The sequence below is a fragment of the Triturus cristatus genome, chromosome 3_2 (genome assembly GCF_964204655.1).
Source record: "Triturus cristatus chromosome 3_2, aTriCri1.1, whole genome shotgun sequence".
Classification (NCBI taxonomy): domain Eukaryota; kingdom Metazoa; phylum Chordata; class Amphibia; order Caudata; family Salamandridae; genus Triturus; species Triturus cristatus.
This window is the reverse complement of record NC_140584.1, coordinates 818570262-818591703: the sequence shown is the minus strand read 5'-3', so window position 1 is coordinate 818591703 and position 21442 is coordinate 818570262. Positions and strand designations below refer to the sequence as shown.

Sequence of the window (21442 nt, the reverse complement as noted above, 5' to 3'; positions counted from 1 at the left end):
TGTTGGTGCCATGAAAACATAATATTCTCCTCAGGTAAAAGTTGCCTTCATACGCTCTCTGAAAGCAGATACATATTATTTGTAGAAATACCAATTTCAAGACTACTAATTAATTTAAAAAAAAACTTTCAAAGAGAGCTGTGGGAACTACGGAGAACAGAAAACTGGATATCTGCACAACATTGATAACATGTCCTACATTTATGTGGCTAGATAACCTGATTCCATTTGAAGCGCCACTCACTCCACACAAGCAGATGCAATTATGTGCTTCTGGACACCTGCAACAGAAATTGGTGAAGATATAAAGCATGCTGTGGGCAAATAAAATGATTCATTGAGAAGCACCTAGAACATGTCCATAAAATCATGACATACATTTATTTTTTTAAAAGCTAAAATTCTTTTGAATACGCATGTCAAAAAATTCCAATCAACACTACACAATTCTGCAAGCAACTTAAAATCCACCCTTTCAGTCAGTCCCATACCTCAGGCTCTCAATGGATCTGAAGCATCTGGTAGTTTTTGCGCACCCGCGCTATCAGCATTCTGGCTAACCACTTAAATGTCATAAGCAGGGTGCCAGTGTGTTTTCCTGGATGTTGCATCAAAAGCATTTTCGGCAGTGACTTGACAAACACTGTATGGCACTTTGCTTTTTTTAACTTAAATATTTGTGCAAACTAATGAAATTGTGTTCCTGGCTGGCGGATACAGTGTAAATAACAGTAAACCTCTAGTTTACAAGGCATCACAAACAGTAGGTGTCGGAGACACTATAGATTCAGGTCCACCCTTCCCCATCTGTAACTTTACTCTAAAAGCACAGCAGGCAACCGTAATAGTAGCTGTGATGAGAAACGTTGTTATATTCAACCTTAACATTTTGAAACTATTTCCATGAATTGCTTGATGATACTTCTGGTAGCCATTTTGAGTGATCTCACACTCACGGAAGTCAAATACAGTGGTTTTGGGTAGAACATAGAATAAATAGACATAGGGAATAAATGGCAGTCAACTTGCTTGTGTTTTTGATTGTGCAAAATATGAGTTTCTGCCTCCAGCAGTTTTGTACACACATACTGTCAACATTTAATGGTATAAAGGCATGTAAGCCTGGTGATAAGTGCCCCAATTAACTGTCTGTGCCTCTACACACCAGAACACTCTTATAAAACACACCTGTTTACACTTAAAGGATTTTGACTGTCCGTTAAATAATCAGAAAACTTCTTATTGAGTGGTAACTCTGCTTACAGAAAGTGCCCTGCTTTGTATGCGTTTAGAACAATGTGCTGGGGGCAAAGGGTGGAAAGTGTGGAAGTAGCGCAGAGAGGACAGCTCTACCTGGAACTTTGCTTTCAACACAGCCAAACTGTAGTGGTCTCAAAGGACTAGCCCCATGTGATGCACAATCCGAGGGTTGTACACAGAGACACAACGTATGCGTACTCACAAAGGAATACACATCTTATTAGCTAGTAGAGCTGCACTTTGGTTTCCTATATAGCAGTTCTGTACCAGCTTAATTCAGACATCAACCAATTCCATTCACAGCTTAAGGGTCTTTGGCATATTCACCACTGCATGGGTCTCCCAGGACACTGTATATATCTACAGGCAGATGGCTGGCTGCAAAATCATGCAACCGGGCCTACCATTAGAAGTAATTTCTGCAATACTACTTTTGATATATGCAGATCCATATCTAATGTAGGCAAATAAACCTGGAGTTGGGCGATTAATAAAGATATGGAGATTTGCTAAAATCATACGCTGTCCGGAAAAAGGGACTTGAACACATGTATACCAGCTTTCCTAGTACAACTCCCTACCAAAACCCTCACAGCCCTGAATGGATTACACTCTATATTACCTGCTAAATAGTAATTTCTCGGTTGTTGCCCAGGAATCATCAATTTAAATGCCTCTGCATAAGGCAGCAGCGAATTTGAGACCTAGCAGATGGGGACTGACAGTCAGTGTCTGTTAGAATGCTGATTATTTTAGAAAAGCAGAAACAATCAAACTAACATGGTTACAAGCAAGTTTTTTCTGCAATCATGGATACCATTTAGGTGCTACAGCAGAACTACCTGTAAACGGAATAGATTAATGGTGGTTAAACCTTCCCGGGGGTTGGTGGTTCTGCATGTGAGACCCCGAAACCTGCATTATTAAATCTATCGGAGAACCGATATATGTTGAACCCACATACAGCACTGACAAAAGGCTGATGTGAGGCACGTTGAAATGCAGAGCTTTACACCTTAGCCCCCTCTTTGTAGTGACACTATCCACAACAGTAGGTGACACCTGTGTCTTCAAACTGGTAATGAATCTATCGGAAATTGAGATAATGGGATTGTAGCAGGGGGCAAGAGTAGGTCATGCCAGGTGTGTCACAAGTTCATCGCTGGTCTTCAAACACATAACGAAGCTCAAAATTGTCCTTGTTAAAAAAAATGAAAAAAATTGTTTGAAAGGTCTCTTAGCTTATGAGCTGGGCCTGTACAGACACCATTCCTGCTGGCCCAAAAATGTTCATGTTGTTGAAGGCCACACTTGACCAAATGAAAACCAAAATAGATGCTTGCAGCTTCCTTCATAAGGATAAAATCAGGGTCAAAGAAAAATGTTAAATTCACAAAGTGCTTACAATGATGGCCTGAGGCTCAGCTGTCAATGCATGCTGAAATCAGTTGAAATGAACATGGAAGATAATATCCATTTGATTCCAGAGCATTGTTCTCCTGAAGCAAGAAGTCCAGTTATGAGGCATTCAGTACTCTGAGTCAGTCTTATGATCCCTCCAGTAGAGAGAAACAAGTGAGCTGAGCTTGAAAAACCCAATGATGCTGGATGCTTTACACTCAAGTCTATCTTTAAGCAGACTTCCTTCAATGCTTCTTTTCCCACCGATCATTTCAGCAGCATTGGTGATTAGAAAATGTTCCTCCCTGATTGCTGATACCTCTCCTCTTTACAGGAAAAAACCATACAGGCTTCAATAGCTTCTGCTCAGTGAATGAGTCTTTTCCAGGATTAGCAGATGTCTACGTGAGCTTCTCACGCTGAATCTGGTAGTAACATGCCTAGAAGATATAAAATCCAGTTTCATTAATCACATTTTACTGCCAATGTGCAATGAGGATCTGTGAACTTGAGTTAGACTTTAACGAGGAACACATATGCTACCGCTACACTTTTTCATTTTAGTTTAGAATCTTACCTCGCGCCACCAACAAATCTTGTCTTCAATTGTTGGTAGTACAATACTATATTGATTAGATAAGAATTGAGCTTTCTGAAATATTAGCTTATTTGAATGAGAAAAATGGTTTTACAAGTTTCATTCTCACTCCATTATACCACTGCATGACTTATAAGCTATATGGGATGACATTAGATTATACAGTATACTCACATTTGCAGTCTGTACTGCAGATCATCCAATGTTCCACACTCACCTTCAAGGTCGTAAACATAATGCCCTGTTCCCCATGCTGGAGATACGGGTCCATCAGGTCTTCAATTAGGTGAACCTCGGAGCCCAAATTCCTGATTCTGTTGCAAGAGGAATAAGTTGAAGAGGTAGTCCATTTAATAGCCCATACATATATCATTTCCGTTTGCACTTCTGTTAACAGTAAACTTTTCCCCTGGAATCTCACTACCAGCCAGGTCCTACATTCCCCTTCAACCTAGCAGACTGTTCCATATCCTAAAACGAAAACTGATATCTATCTTGGGTCTTCAACCTTTTCTGTACTGAGAGCTACTTATGTTCAATTAAACACATTGAGAGCTACTAGTATTATTACTGTTGTATCATCTCCATTTTTTTTATATCTATATTAATTCAACTAAGCAAAAGCTTTTCAATTTAATAAGATGGGCTTCACACAGGTGAGCTACTCTGAGGTAGCGGGAGAGCTACAGTAGCTCACAAGCTACTGGTTGGAGACCCCTGACTTCGACTGTTAAACCAGACATGACCTCTTTCACCCCCAATTTTAATATATGATTCCGGGCACACAAATCCAAAACAAAGTATATTTCAGATTTTCAAAATCTCTGATGTGTCCGTAACTCACTGTATTGAGGCACATGGAATTAGTGAGCCATTATCCCACATTCTACGTAACACTAAAAAGTTCCAACAATACCTTTATAAACTATGGTGTGAGGTCTTGGATGCTGGATTGAGAACCTAAAAAGCCAATATCCACATTTCCCATTTGTTTTCAAATAACTTTACTCAAGACCTAATTTTTTCTCAGAAATTTGAATTTCACAAATTACATAAAGAAATAAGATAACCCTTATTTAACAATATATTAGCTAAGAGTTTACTATTTAAAAGTAAAAAAAGAATGAAGTGCCACTATATGGGAATGACTAACTGGGGAGAAGATGGGCACTGGACTATAAAGCCCAGTGTTCCTTTCTGTTGGCTTCCACGTCCTGTTTGTGTGTAAAATGCGGGTACTGATACAAAATATTGCTCTGAAGGTGTGAGTAATGCACTGAGGCTTAAAGTGGTGCTTGTAAAGTCACCACCCACCCCAACGGCCATCTGGATTCTCCTTCCAGCTTATGATTTCCAATGGAGGTCCCCTGAAGATAAAGGGTCTTAAGCAAATGGCAAAGAGGAGGAGATGTACACTACCAGTTCGCTGCATATGTTCATGTTAGGCAACTATCTTTGGTCAGAGAGCAGGTCCGCAGGGAGAAAAAGCATGTAGAGAGGATTCAAGCAAGTAGATGGGGAAAGAAAAGGGGTGGGCAGAGCATCAAAGAAGCTGTTAGACTTCATTTTCATGGTAGAGGAAGATAGAGATAGATCTAGTGTGATGCTGCAATCTAAGTGTGAAGAAAGGAACATATGTGTCCATAATCCTCAGACATGTGCCTACAGATAACACCAACACAATGTGACTTTCATAGACGATCACTGTGATGAAACTACAAACATTGGCAAGGTCAATAGGTCTGGCCGATGGTTACTTTAAAAAAAAAAGATTTGTATGGCAAGCATAATCACAAAAAGAAAAGAAAATATGTCATCACCTAACATGGCTGAAATATGCTTGCAATAAAAATTGCATGAATTAAAATGAAATTAATTTTAAATGCCAAAAACATTCACCAGTTTGGCTGTTTTGCTAGTGATTTTTTTAAAAACACATGTCGCTCAGTTGTGCAAACATTTTAATATTACTGTGAAGGAGAGAAGAATAAATCATCACCTAACCAAGAACTCAAATTTGCAGGCAGTTAAAATGTCACTTAAACACTTTATAACCAACTTTGAAACAAGCATTGGCAAAGCATTGGTAAGTACTGACCTTGGGAAGCTTGCATGTTTTTCTTTTTTTGCAATTATAAGCAAAACATATTAAACACTAAAAGTAACCACAAGTAAACATGCTGCTGCCTAAAAGTAGTGTTTATGTGTTTAAAAAAAGTTTTAAAAAATGCCCTTTACAAAAAACACATGTAAGCAAAGCAGAGACTGGACCACCAGCTCTGTCACTGTAATGAACTACGTCTTAGCCTCATGTGGGCAAGTAAAATGCTCACAATGAAAAGAGTCAATGGCTGAAATGCACTGACCCATTGCCCCATACATTATACTGTAGTGAGCAGAAGCAACATGAGAATACTACAGAACAGACCAATGGATGAAGAGGGCGGATCAAAAACACCTGTAATTGTAGGTCAGATATAAAAAGCAAGAAAATACAAGCAATGGCAAAGACAAACGTTTATCTGTTTTTATAAGCCAAGGAGTTTAATTACTAGCTTACATGTTTGGTTACGATCGGGCACTCGAGAGTTCATTGAAAAGAAAACAGCAAGGGAGAAACAACCCCGCTAGAACAGAGAAATAAAGAACACAGGTAATGCCTAACCAGATAGCTAGTCCCCTTCTTAAAAGAAAGAATAGCAGACGGGGAAGGGGCCCGGCTGACGCAGCAACAAAAACCAAAAAACTTAGTATGGGAATGCCAACACCACAATTGAAGGTACAACCCAGGAACCAGTGTAAAAACTGAAGTAACAGATGGAGAGGCAGTGCCTACTGACTGACAAGCGTGGAGGTCAGCGAAAAATAAACCCATGCCCAGCCAACAAGCCAAGTTACATGGTGAGTGAGGATCCTGTGGTCACCCAAGATTGTATTTGGTATGCTCATTAGTACAAGGGAAATAAACCCCCCTTATTCCCTCCCCGCAAGATCCCCACCCCAAGGGGTGGAGGCGTAGCCATTCTCGCAAGAAGTAAAAGAAAACCAAGGGAACACCAACCTCCGCATAAAATCAACCCAGAGAGAGTGGTCAAGACACCCATGTCAGAGAAGAAACAGAAGATGAAAAATAGCCATAAATCCCCAACAGACCAGCCATGGCCAGGAACAAAACTTTGAGGTTGGTATCAGAGGCATCATGGAAACGTCTCAAATCCAAAAGTGAAAAGCAACAGTAGCTCTGCACAAGGCAGAAGCAGATTAAAACAAGCCATGCAGATGCATAGAAGAGAAAGGGTCAGCTGAGTAGACCACCAATGCCAAGATATGGACAAGGCATGTCTGCAAGGAGCCTAAGGAACAAGCATTGACCTAATTTACAGGTTTTACTAGGCATAGTACTTGGTGGCTATGTGGTTGTTGTTAGGGAGATTGCAAGCAAAACAAAATTAAGCCTGTAGGCTACCTTTCACTTAACTTTTTCGTATACCCTCCTGTAGCACAAACCTCTTGTTACTATTTTCCAGTGCCACATTGTGGCAATGTCAGGGAGGAGCCCTCTGCTGCAAAGGCAAACCATGCTATCTGTAAAAAGGAACAACAGTATTATTTCAAAGGATGTACTGATTTGGCGAATGCTTTGGGAAATGAAATCAGCTCCAAGCTCCAAATACAGTACTGGCAGTCATTTTGACAGAAAAAAGCCTTTATTTCCAGACTTGGACGATGGCCTCCCATTTCTATTGCTCACCGAATTCTTGCTATATGTATTATACACAGTGCTTCTGGCGTTACAGAAGTAATTCCCTCACCTCCAAATAAATTAAAGAGCTAAAAGTTCCGGTTATCTTTGTCTGCTTTTGGTTTTTGAGTAATGCCGATGTAGTGCCAGACAGATGAAGAGACGTGCGGGCGCAGTATTTGTCAGTTTATACCACGATGAAACTGCGGCCTGCTTCCCGCTACAAGTATAATTAGTAAAGATTTCTTGAACCGACAATTCTGGGACTTTTCCATTCCACTGATCTGATTAATTGGAGTCTACCTGACCCAGCTCTTTCACTCAAAACCTCCGATATGGCCCTCGGTCTGTAAAAAACACATTCCTTCTGGCGAGAACAGAAGGCATCATGTGCATATGAAATAAAACGGGGAAACTGTCCGCTCAAAATACCACTGAAAACCGTAGTATAAAGCCAGCCTGCAATGTATGTTTAAGACAGCCCGAAATGCATGTTTCCTAACACAGCCTCTAATCAAATGTGTCGATCATTTTAAAGATTCATTTGTGTCGATTCTTGGTTAACATCATTGTCTACATGTAAAAACTATAATGTTAGCACAGGCAGTACCAGGGGACCGAGAGTAAAGCGCGCGCAGCCACGCTAATTACAAACAGATGGCCCCTGCGCGCCGCTGCTCGCTCCCGCAAGTTGGATGCCGCCACATGCACGAGTGTGTGGAAAAGAGCAGAACTATTTCTAAAGGTCCTCTCTTAGAGAAGCGCATGTGCACTGCGCTAGGCTCGACCTAAAAAGGAGGGAGGGCAGGAGCCTATCTTGCTCGCGTATAGCGAGAACTAGCACAAGAAGTGCTAATGCCTGAGGAGAGAAAGAAAGGACACCTCCTAGGTCACCAACAGACAATGCACCTTAGGCTAAGAACCATGCCCTGTCCCTTGCTTTTGCTAGGAAAGAAGGCACCAGATAGAGTGGAAGGAAAGAACCCCCTGGCTAGTGTGGAGAAACACTTAAACAGGTGGGGGAGGGCAAGAAGAACCCCGTGCACTATCTTCCGTCTTTCACCGGTACACCAAGCACGGCATGTGGATTCCACTATAAGGAGTTCTATGGTGTCAGAAACATATGGAGGAATACCTGTAAGGCATACAGATGAAGTACCCTGTAGGACAGTGAACAAGGCAACAGTGCATCCGCACAATACCATGAAAACACCCCAATCAGAACTTCGCTAGAAAAAGCAAGAGAACATTGTGCAGCCACTAGTGTAGAAACTAAACAGGGACAGAAAATAAGGCACGTCCCAAAACAACCAGGGACCACAAACGGTCACCAACAGGGTAAGAATGCAAGAAAAGAAAATACCATCCGGGGCAGGCGCACCACACTTAATGCCACTTGGACGTGACAAGTGTAAAGAAGAAGCCAACTGGCCCAACTCCATAATGGCTCAAGCAGAAAAGAAATGAAGGAGACCATCCTCGGCCAGACTGAGTACGGGGGAATAAGAGGACGGTATAGCTATCAGGGACTAAGATTTCACCCCACTCAAACTATTCCAAAAATTGCATAAAGTGGAGTCAGCTTTATAGTCAAACAGGTATTGACCATCGTAAAGCATCTCCACTAAGGCGGACTGAACAGCCTCAGAGAAGCTAGAGGTGCGTAGCCAGGCACACCAGCGAAGAGCTACTGAAAGGGCCATGGCTTGTCCGATGGAACCTGTGTATCCATGCCACAACGAACTAGCGATTTAGCTGCCTGAATGCCATCCTGAACTAGCAGACTGAGTGTGTCCCGGGAGTCATCAGGGACAGAGGGGAGAAGGCACGAGACCGGATCCCACAACATGAGAAAAATAGCCCAAAACACAAGTTGTATTAAGGGACCGCAAAGAGGAGCTGGTGGCAGAAAAGAGATATTGACCAACAGCATCTAGACTTTTAGACTCCTTGTCTGGAGGGACGTCAGGCACAGTGCTGATGTCGGGAGAGGCTGTAGCAGCCTGAAGCACAAAGCTGCGCGGAGTAGGCTGATGGAAAAGGCAGAGCAGGTCTCGTGGGGTAGGATGGTGCCTATGAGATTTAGAATGGTCGACGGAGGCCCTTGAAACGTGTTTAGCCCAAGCGCCCACCAGAATATCAAAGAGACCTTCACTGAAGGGGAACACAGGTTCAGTTCTCATCTGCCCTCATGAAGCACCCCAAGTAGGGGATCAATTGCCACCTCCACAGAAGAAGGCAGAAGCCCCAGAACCACAGCAACTCTCTGCAAAAGTTCAGTAAAAGCTGAGCTAGCCTCCGAGGCAAGGCTAGGAGGAGAAAACAGGCCAGAGGATGGGGAAGAATCAAGGCCACTAGCATCACTAAGGTCAGACACCCTATGAAACTCTGGAAGAGGCTGAGAAATGTCAGTTACGTCATCACTGACATTTCCAAAATACCTGTGTTCCAAGAGGAAAATAGCAGGGGGCAGCACAAAATCAATTGTTCCACCAACGTCGTTCCTGACATTGAGCGGCGTTGAAGAGACGACAATTCAGTCAGGGAGGAGAGACAAACTAAGGGCGATTGGCGCTGCTGGATCCAACACCAGCATCCCAGGACTGTTAACCGGAGCCGATAAAGTGTTGATCACGGATACAGGCCTCACTGACATCGAGGGAGGTCCTGCCAGTTTGGAGTCAGTCAAGGCATCACTGACCTCCGTGGGGCCATGATGTGCACCAGAGGGATGCTGAAAACTGAAAATTGCATGGCGAGACATATAGTATTCCTAATCTGAGCCAGAGTCGCCTCAGCACCGGGAAACAACGGAAGGCACGGGACAGATTCTAGTTTCGACTCCGAAATCAGAGGGATAGGTGTTGTGTCAGGGACACTGCGTGCATGTGGTGAAGTGGAGGAAGGCGCGGCATGATCGCCTAAAGCGGGACTTACCAGATGACAGCGAGAATGAAGGGATCCGGGAGCTGGCCCTTGAGCAGTCCTTGGAGGGAGAAGAGGAAATCGACCGTCAAGGGTCCTTCACCCACCGTGCCACTAAGTGTCATGCGACGCTCCTGAAATGTGGACGACCAAAGCTGAAGACATGAGCCGCACCGTTCGGAATCAGGGTGCGCGCCCAGACACCACATGCAAATAGGATAAGGGTGCAGGATTGACATCGAACTTCACAGGACCCCGAAGATAACCATAAAAAAGCACACTGTTTTGTCGACAACAACGAGGTAGGCAAAAAATGGCCAGAGGTACCGCTCCCTGGATCTGCAGGGAAGTGCAGAAAGGAAATAAATTACGTCAGTGCCTCCGGAGAGGGCTTATATGGACTCTATTGATGGAAGATCCAGTGGGACAGGGAGGCTCAATGGAGCTGAGGAACTAGATATTGTCTACTAGAGCCCCAATCCGCACCCTGGCAGGACGGGGTGCCAGTTTCTAGGGCAAAGAGTCTTGGCAATGCCTGTATACAAAACCCTTGGCGATGGTTTGAAAGGGGTGACACATTTGAGGATACTGCCTTGCGGGCATGGAGAGACCAGAGGAGTGCACTGTTGTTCTGCTTTCTTTGAAGCGCTCTAGTGCAGAATCCGTCTTCTCATTAATTACGCAAGAGCCATCAAAAGGGAATATCCATAAATGATGCTTGAACGTCAGCCGATAAGCCTGTGATCTACCTAAGCAATCAGTAGTATCCAGTCCTGATGTTATAACATATGTGGCAGGGTCCTTGCCATCTGGAACACTTTGAACCAGGTTGGCACAGAATTCCTTTAGAACTGCCAGCAAGATCTCGGTGACCATGCCCCATAATGTGTGAGGGCAACTGTCCAGCAAGCATCTGGCCTTGACTGTCTAATAGGAAAGGCTAGCAGAGGAGAACATTTGTTTCCTGAATGCCTCAATTCTCTTTGACTTTGTCAGTTGGGAGGGAGTGAGGTCGTAGGGAATGACTAGAGATTAACCTTGATAGTAATTGACTTAACTATGAGGCTCTCAGCAGGAAGGTGTTCCATCAGGAAATCAGTCACCTGGAGCAGGTCTGTGGTGTTGTACTATCTATTCACAGGTAGCCAAGAAAAAGGCTAAGCCCAGGTACCCATGAGAGTGTCAAATCAGGCCATAGCTGAATGGCAGCAAGGACTTGGTCGAAGCCTGCCCAGGCTACAAAACGCCAGTAAGGACACTGGTTTTCAACTCACTAGAAGGGCACATGTGAATCCTGGACCTCAGCTGCATTCTAATGACTTCAGCTGCTTTTCTGATGACTACAGAAAATGAGGCAGTTGAAGGACCATGGAGAAAACCCAACCCTATGTCAGGGAAAGGGTCCAATCACTGGCCTCTTGTATGTCCAAATAGAAATTGACATCATCATATTGTGGGGGTAATTTCATAGTCACCAAAAGATGTTTACGTTTGGTCAGTGTCTGATCCAAAAGGTTTTTAGAGTTCTGGAGGTCAGCTCCCAGGTAAAGGTACTGTCTTATCAAAACAAGACTGAGCTGGTGCTGGGTGAATCAGAACTGTTCCAGGATGTGACAAACTCAATAGGAACTACATCTGTCAGCAGCATCGGGGCAGGCATTCATGTGGCAGGAAACAGTGTGGATCTTGGGGATGGCAGTATAGACCATGAGAACAGGGGGCACCTTGATGTCCTTGCAACTTTTCAGAAAGAGAGTGGTGAGAATGGGACGAGTTTGCCTTCTTATGCTTCTTCTGAGAATTTTACTTGGACAAAGACTTGGACCAAGAAAATGATGTGCTGCAGGTCTGCCCAAGAATGGGAATAGGCCTCCGCCCTCAACTTCAAAAGGGACTTACACAACTTCCTTCAGTGCTTGGTGATCTAGAGCTTGGCTTTGCGATGCCAAATCGCCTTCAGGGCACATTCCTTGCCTGACTTGGAGTTGTGCCCCTAACCCAAACACTAGAGACACACAACGTGGGGATCTGTCACAGACATCGGTTTGCTACAGTCCCCACAGATCAAGATTACAACCCTTTAGTTTTAGGAGGGGAGATATCTTCTTGCACACTGGTAAAAGAGTTTTGAGGAAAAACTCATCAACTGACAAGAAAGTTTTAGGAGCTAGCTCCGGCTCCATGCACAAAAGTGGGAAAGAAAGGAATTGATGTCAGTGCGATAGGGTGGCAACTCCGACCGCCACTTTCGCGGGGCAACAAGATTCATGTGGAGCCACACGATGCCATCTACCAGCATGCATTCGCTATGCAGAAAAATCTTCCGGATTTAGTCTAGCACATTGGGATATTCTAAAGTTGATGAATCTGTGGTTAGAAGTATCCATCAGAACAGAATGACTTAGTTGACTTTTGTTTGTTTGTGAAGATCATTAATGTGTTGTCTTTTGTTAAATTATAAAAAATCACTGAGAGTAATAAAACTAAGAGTCTAGAGCTCCAGAATTATATACAGGTGTTTCTTATTGAAAAAGTTATGGCCGGGGGCGCGGCCAAGCAGTCCATCATGGCGGACACGACTTAGCTGAGCTCCTGTAGCCGTTCAATATACTACATAATCGTGCCAGCTATGGGTGCCTAAAGCATCTCATTGCAGACTCCACTGAGTGCAGACGTAAGTGACCGAAGGTAACAGCCCTAATCCTGCAGTGGATCATTATTGAGTTAAGGGGAGCGCCCGTTAGGGATGACGGGGTGGTACCTCACCTGCGGAGGTGGCCGGGCTAGGTCCCGGTGCAGCTTGTGGGTGGGGGAAACCCCCCTGAGTGCCTGATACCCAATACAGTGCATACCCTCAGCTAGCATGAACTATTGCTCCATTGGTGCCTGAAACTGCGCTACCCACAGGGTGTTTGCCCACATCACATGCCAATATGTCCAAGGGCTCGACTACTGGTTCTGGAACAAAACAGAGCACAATGGACAAATTTACCAATGGAAACGCCAGCTCCATAACCTTAAGTGCTCATCCCGCCGCTGGCACGGACACCGCCACAATCCTAGATGCGATTACGCAGTCACGAGATATGCTTGATGCCGAAATAGGTGCTGTAGGCGCAGATGCCCTGATTTTATGACAGGATCTACGTAATGTCGCGGCCCGTGTGACGCAGGTGGAGACAGGATCTCTGGTACAGAAGATACCATCACTATCTTACAAAACCTGTCACAACTCTTGAAACTCCCACCCGTGGCCTTTCTACACGAATGGAGGATAAAGCAGGGGCGGGCCTGCCGCAATTACATGCGTTTCTCGGGATTTCCGGATGGATGTGAGGCCACCGACATGTGCGAATTTCTGGAACAGTGGCTTAAATCCTGGATCCTTGATGGAAAGCTTTCCCCTTGCTTCATCCTAGAACACGCCCATCGGGCCCTCGCCTCTAGGCCACCACCTGGCGCCCGTCCTCGGCCTGTAATTGCACGGACACTAAACTATCACGATCGAGACGTCATTTTAGGGCAAGCCGCGATACAGAAGTCTGTTCAGCAGCAAAGACAGTCTTTCACAATTGCAACATCATGCCTTCAAGAACTACAAATCCCCTACATGCTAATTTTTCCGGCCCGACTCAAAATCACTTATAAAAACAGCACCATATTCTTCGATACTCTGGAGGAGGTCTTCCAATGGGCAGATTAACATCGATCTGTTAAACCTCATATGCCACCAACCCGGGACTCTGATTCCTCCTCTGGGCATCCGTGTCTGCACCAAGTCCAAAACCAAATGGATAAACAATGACATAGATCCTGGTCCATCCGGCGATCCCGCTCCCGCACCGACAAGCGGAAGTAGACACAGAGCAAATAAAATATGCTCGCCCTCCAACGGACAGCTTATGCTATATCAGGAAATGAACAGTGGAGTCTGACTAATAAAAATTTCTACTGGCATGAAGAAGGGCTACATACTTATGAATTGACTGATGCAGATCCCTTGGACATTTATTAGGGATGGGATCTCTAGGGTTCCGTGGATTGTTTCAGACCTCATCCCCAGTTGGGATAGGAGCTGCCTGCAACAGATGCTTCATTGTTTTTTGAGGTACTGAGGTGGGAGGCGGGATATACAGTTTTCAAAATGCTTTATGGTATGGTTCTTGTAGTGCCTGTGCAGTGTGAATATTCTTAGTTGTCGGTGCCCTATATTTCGCAATTCAGACTGTCACACCACATGACAACACACTCTAATATAGTAAACCACATGGGGACCGTTACGGTAGTCACCTGGAATGTCAGAGGTCTTTGAGACAAGATTAAACAAAGGGCTGTGCTCAGACACACGAAACGCCTGGGGGGAGATGTTCTACTACTACGGGAAACACATTTGCTGGGATCTAAGGCGCCATGCTTGGCCCGCTACAGCTATATTCAAGTCTTCCATTCCGGTTTTGTCAGAGGTTCAAGAGGGGTGGCTATTTTGATTCACCGCATACTGTCTTACTTTATATTTATACACTTTGTGCTCAAAGGAGAGCCAATAGTTCTGGGTAGTGTATACGCCCCACCGCGACTTAGCCACACGATCTCGGGAATAATTATAGATCTATGGAGCTCAATGTCAGATGGCCGTGCACTGATAGGAGGCGATTGGAATGATGTTATGAATCCAAACCTAGACAGAGGTTGACCTACAACCACACAACATACACTCAGGGAATCCCACATAGGACCTGTGGTGAGTGCGTTAGGTTGGACGGACACGTGGCAAGTACTCACCCAGATGCTGCAGGTTACACGTTCTTTTCGACAGTTCACGGGTTGTTTTTCAGAATAGATGATATATTCATCACTAGCGAACACATACATCGACTGACAGGAACGGACATCCTCCCTAGAGGTTCATTACCCTATCCAACTACTACTCAAAATTGGTCCCCAACGATCCCCAATGGATTGGCGCCTTTCACCCTGGCACTTACATAAGTTGAGCTGTAAAACTAACCTATATAAAACCCTGACAGAATACTTTCACTTAAATGAGACAACAGCTAGCTCTCCCACCATCTTATGGGAGGCCTACCATTCGCGGCTTCGATATTAGCCATAATACTGCTGCTAAACGGGAAAAACGGCTGACATTAATACAACTAGAAGCCCAGATCATACAAACTGAGTAGCAGGCGCTAGAACGCATAGGAGACAGTGCCTGTCGATAATTAGGAGCATTACAACGACAATACCGAAGCATCCAGTTAGATGAGGCTAAACGTATATGGCAAGCCACACAAAGCAGGATGTACCAGAGGGGGGATAAGTCGGGGAAACTCCTACATAGGTTATGCCAATGTGCCCTAAAACCAGTCCATGTACCCACCATCACTTCAAGGAACACTGGCTCATCATGCATTGCGCAATTTTTTTGCTGAGTATTACCAAACACTTTACAGTAAGTATGAAGTCTTAACTGAATCGCAAAGAGAGGACTTCTTCTGGGATATCCCACCCAGGGCGCTGCCCATAGCTGCACAAGTCGCGCTCAAGGAGCCCATCACACAGGAGGAATTGGCCACAGCCGTGGCAGACATGGCATCAGGTGAATCCCCTGGACTGAATGGATTCCCCATTGAATTCTTTGAAATGCACGCAACAATACTGGGCCCTCGATACCTTGCGACCCTTAACAAAGCCATGGAGAACAAATGCCTGCCCCTGGACTGGAGACACGCAGAAATCGTGGTCTTCCTAATACCAGGACTACCACCAGAATTATGCTCCTCATATCGCCGAATTTCACTCCTAAATAATGAAGCCAAAATTATCGCTAAAGTACTAGCAAATAGGTTAAACCATATCTTTCGGATTTAATTCATCCAGATCAGGTGGGTTTTATGCCTCATAGAGCTACCCATCATAATATATGTTTGATGTATAATGCAATAGCGGCGGTTGACAGATTGGAGAGATCATCAGCTCTTCTCCTTGTAGAAATGGACAAAGCCTTTGACTCTGTCAGTTGGTAAAACATGTTCATATTACTACGACATAATAATATGGGCCCCCGATTCATTGAATCAGTGCGACTTTTGTACACGGAGCTCACTGCCTCCATTCGTGTGGTAGGGTCCTCGTTGGCACAATTCCCAATAAAACGGGGTACTTGACAGGGGTGCCCTCTATCCCCCATACTATTCGCTCTTGCCATAGAGCTCCTTGCTACCTGTGTCAGAAAAGACGCACTTATACGAGGTTTTCAGTGGACTCCCAAAATATCCGATCGTATTGCATTGTATGCCGACGACATCATGTTTTTTCTAACAGATCCCCATAGCTCAGGCCCCAGAATACTCCAAGTAATGCGTATATACGGCAAGATGTAGGGCCTCCAAATGAATGCCTCTAAATCATTACTGTGGCCCATTAGAGGATCCATCGGAAAAGGTAGATGGGTATAAGGTCTCACAGTAGTGACATATGGCTTCACCTATTTAGGCGTGTAAATATATCAGACAACCAGGCCTCGTCCTGGTATCGCAATATAGAGGTAACAACAGAGAAGGTAAAGACTGAGGTGAAGAAGTGGTCGATACTCCCCCTATCCCTATATGGTAGATCAGCCATCTTTAAGATGGTGTCTCTGCCACGTCTATATCATCTTCAATCATACCCATATCCAATTCCAATATCATGGTTTTGTCAAATAAATGCGATCATGGCCCATTTTCTATGGGGGGATAGATGGCACCACTAGGGTTGCTCTACGCACCTGTATGCAATCCACATATTGTAGAGGCATTGCTGCTGCCGACATACAATCATATCATGCAGCAGCACATCTTCAAATACTAAATGAGCGGTGGTATGGGTCCAGAGAAGACCCAGCATTCAAAGTTGAACAATGGCTAATGAGAGACCCCTCTGCATACTCTCTTATATATAGTAGGACTGACCCCAAGGACCTTCCTCCGGCAACAAAAGTTGTAGTTATGACATGGAGACAAGCTCTATGTCGAATGGGTTGGTGGGGCCGTCTCACACGAGAAACCCCACTGTGGCGAAATCGTCTCCTTCCACAAGTTGAAGATTTTCAGGGATTCTTTGGTTGGCATCGGATGGGCAGTTCAACCTTGGGGGATATAATTAAGGGGACAGCACTGAAATCGTTTGATGACTTACGCATGGAATTTTCCAAGCCCCATTCTCAATTTTACAAATACCTACAGCTGTGACACGCCCTTCTCCCCTACATCAAAGATCTGACAGACGTCCCAGAATTGAGCCCAGTAGTGGGTAAACTTCTTATAGGAGATTTAGGGGAACACACAGTATCCAAAATATACCAAACACTAGTGACCAATAGAATCATGAATAATGACTCCCTGCGGGCTTCGTGGGATGCTGACGTAGGCCCGATTGACGAGGATGACTGGATGGAGGCCCTACAATCCCAACGTGAGGCGTCAATTTCAACTAGATTACGATATATTCAATTTAAGTACTTACACAGGGTGTATTTTACCAGACAGACTTTGGAAAGCAGGATTGATTACATCACCTCATTGCCTCCGGTATCAATCGCAGGAGAGCACATTTATACAAACGGTCTGGACATGCCCCGTCCTGGACCGCTTTTGGCGGGGGGGTATTGACATGTCTTGAGGAAGTTTTAGCATGGGAACTCCCGAGATCCCCCAAATTCACAATGCTGCACTGCACAGTGGGTGTAGGAGGAAATAGGTACAAAAGACTTCTTCTTTTCTTAGGCCTCACTCTGGCCAAACGGGACATTGCTCAACATTGGAAAACAGAGAGCTCTACCCAAGTATCTCTCTGGAAAGCTGGCATGGATTATGCTATGGTCCTAAAATTGCCAGTTTTTGTGGCAAGGGGTTGCACCCAAAAACATATGAAGATCTGGACCAGGTGGGCTACCTTCAGGGGAATCCCAATGAAAACACATGAAGTCACAGACGGCCTGTCTGAATGCGTGGCAACTAGAACAGTGTGAAGTCAGCAAAACTGATAATCTAACAGGACACAATAGTTTTGATGTGGACTACAAATGTAAATGTGATTTAAACTGAGGCACTGTATGTTATGGGTTAATGCCAGCGTTATGGTATAATGGTTCTTTTGTTTACTTTAAGGGGTTCAAAAAAAGATGGAAGTTTGTCATTATATTGAACTTATGTCTGCAGACATTGATTGTCTCATGTCACTTGAACACTTGGAAACTTTATAAAATCAATAAAATGTGTTGCCCCCGAAAAAAGCATTGGATCAGCCCCCTACCTATCCCTTCTATCGCACACTTCACAGACAAGTGCAATGCCATCAACCTTTATTTCAGAGGATCCAAAAGCACATCAACAGCATCAAGCCTGATTCTACATCAAACTCTTTTTATAGAATCATGCATTGGTCATCCTTCGAAGCCCTATTTCTTGCAAATCTCGCAGACACTCAGAACTCCCTAAACGCCCTTTCTTAAGCAGATGATGTGTTATCCCCATCCTTCATCAAAGCTCTTTGTGGGAAAGCTATCCCAGCCCTATTGACTTTTGTCAACACCTCTCTCACTCAAGACATCTTACAAGAAGCTCACAAGACAGGTGAGAGGCTCCCACATTTGCAGAAACTTACACTACACCTGGATGACCTTGCCAACTATCAGCCCACCCATTAACTACCTGTCATTTGCAGGATCATTGAAAAATCAGTCGACATTCAACTCCAAGATCACATCAATGCTAACCACACTCATGCATAACTATCCATCTGGCTTCAGATCATGCTACAGCACTGATAGTGCTATCATACACATCATAGATGACACCCATCTGATGACCGATGAAGAAGCCCCCTGCCTCCTGATATTGCTGTAGTTCTCAGCTGCCTTTGACACAGTCATCCATCCCACTCTCATCTTTATCTTGGTGTCTAGAATAGGATTCACTAGCAATATCCTTCACTGGCTCTCCTCCTGCCTTTCACAGTTCATCCCCCTGTGCACTTCCAGGACCCAAAGGATTTCAGTTTACAGACACCTGAATTTGAGGTAAGTACTAAAGGTAGTTGCTATTACAGCCCTTTTAAGCACAAAGAACAAGTTACTAACCTTCGGTAACACTTTTTCTGGTGGATACAATATCTGCCTGTGGATTCCTCACCTTCTGATTACCCCCTGCACCAGCATTCTGCGGAAATTCTTTCTTAGCTCTCCCACGTTGACGAGGACGTCATAATCTGCTCGCGGCTCCACATGACGTCACCGCAGCCATAAAAGGACCTCGTCATCGTGATGACGTCAGTTCCACTCATCTTTTCCGTGCCACCGAGGCAAACGGGCAGACCGACACATTTTCACATGTATACATAGTATACTAAACATATACATATACAAATGCATAACCCAATAAGGGCATGAAGAAATAGCAAAAGACCAAGCATTTCCCACTATTAAAACATAAGCATGATAAAGCCATATTTAAAAAACACTCATGTTAAACAGTTAAAGCATCTTTTTGGTAGAAACAGGTGGACAACGGGGAGGCGGGTGAGACAGTGAGGAATCCACAGGCAGATATTGTATCCACCAGAAAAAGCGTTACCGAAGGTAAGTAACTTGTTCTTCTGATGGATACTTCTGCCTGTGGATTCCTCACCTTCTGAATAGAATCCCAAAGCCATACCTCTCCCGGAGGAGGGTGTCCACCTGACTAGACCAAAAAATCTTGCAGCACAGATCGAGCAAAATGGCCGTACCTCCTAACCTCCGAATCTAAGCAGTAATGCTTTGCAAAAGTATGGAGGGAGGCCCAAGTTGCTGCTTAACAAATATCAATTACAAGAACACCTCTAGCCAAAGAAGAAGATTTAGCTCTAGTGGAATGAGCTCTGATACCTTCTGGAGGGTCCTTCTTGTCCAAGGCATAGTAAATTTTGATGCACAAGATAATCCACCTGGAGAGAATCCGCTTGTGCACAGCCTTGCCTTTCATCTTCCCAACGTAGCCCACAAAGAGCTGATCATCCAGCCTCAGATCACTTGTTCTGTTCAAATAAACGCTGATAGCTCTCTTAGGGTCCAAACGAGGAAGTCTCTCCTCCTCCTTGGAAGGGTTAGGGGGAGGATAAATGGTGGGTAAAGTAATGGACTGTCACATATGGAAAGGGGTAACCACCTTGGGAAGGAAGCAGCCCTGGTCCTTAGAACCAACTTATCTGCATGAATGGTCATGAATGGAGGCTTCGAACTAGGAGCCTGATGCTCACTTACCCTCCTAGCCGAGGTAATGCAATCAAGAAGACCGTTTTTAAAGAAAAACGACTCAAAGGTCAAGTATGAAGAGGCTCAAATGGAGAACCCATTAAAAAGGTAAGAACGAGATTCAAATCCCACTGAGGCATAATGAAAGGAGTGGGAGGAAAATTATTTGTAAGGCCCTTAATGAACCTCATGACAATGGGGTACTTAAATAAAGACGGCTGATCTGGCAAACATAGAAACGCCGACAAATAGCCCTTAACAGTCGCCACAGCACAACCCTGCTGGGCCAAGGACAGCGAAAACTGAAGAACATTCTACAAGTGGGCCTTTAAAGGATCATTGGATCTCTCTCCACACCATTTAACGAATCTAGACCATCTCGATGAGTAAACAGACTTGGTGGAGTGTTGCCTGGACGATAAAATAACATCCACCACATCCGGTGGGAGAGAGAAGGAACTCAGGTTGTCCCGTTCAATCTCCAGGCATGAAGGTGCAGGATCTGGAGGTGGGGGTGTAGAACCTGCCCATGCGACTGTGAGAGGAGGTCTGCCCCGAGAGGGAGACGGAGCGGAGGGTGCAATCCTGACTTGGGCCCGGTCTTGGCGAATCTTCCTCAGAACCCGAGGAAGCAAGGGTATGGGAGGAAACGCATAAAGGAGTTGTGAGCTCCAATACAATTGAAACGCGTCCCCCAGCGCTCCCTGGACCGGATACTGGAGACTGCAGAACAACGGGCAGTGCACATTCTCGTGGGTGGCAAACAGGTCCAAACGAGGTGACCTCCCCATCTACAAGATGTGATGGACCACCTCCGGATGAAGCCGCCACTCGTGATCGGCCGAGTAATGCCGACTGAGACTGTCCGCACGAACATTCAGCACACCGGCTAGATGGTTTGCAAACACACAAATCTGATCGTTCTGAGCCCAAGACTAGAGTCGCAGAGCCTCTCGACAGAGACAATACGACCCTACACCTTCCTGTTTGTTGATGTACCACATTGCGGTATTGTTGTCCGTCAGGACCTGAACCGACTGACCGTGAAGGGAAGGAAGGAAAGCCTTTAGTGCCAATTGAATAGCCCGCAGTTCCAGAAGGTTGATGTGAAGCAACCTTTCCTCTGGAGACCTTTGAAAGCCAGATCCCCCAGATGAGCACCCCACCCTAGAGTGAAGGCATCCATGATCACTGTGGCCACAGGTGGAGGAAGCTGAAATGGCTTTCCTAGAGACAGGCTGCC

The 21442-nt window shown here is 44.9% G+C and overlaps 1 protein-coding gene across 2 annotated transcripts in view; it reads right to left on the bottom strand.

Annotated features, from left to right (window-relative positions):
* Positions 1–349: 349 nt before the first annotated feature.
* The window catches only part of ALS2 (alsin Rho guanine nucleotide exchange factor ALS2), a 1262853-nt gene continuing 1241760 nt past the window's right edge, over positions 350–21442 (bottom strand). For both annotated transcript variants that reach the window (XM_085648975.1, XM_085648976.1), the window contains exons 33-34: positions 3477–3573; positions 350–3101 (exon numbers count right to left, since the gene is read on the bottom strand). In XM_085648975.1, coding sequence (XP_085505101.1) covers positions 3063–3101; positions 3477–3573 — 136 coding nt within the window. In that variant the 3' untranslated portion in view covers positions 350–3062. The remainder of the gene's footprint in view (positions 3102–3476; positions 3574–21442) is intronic.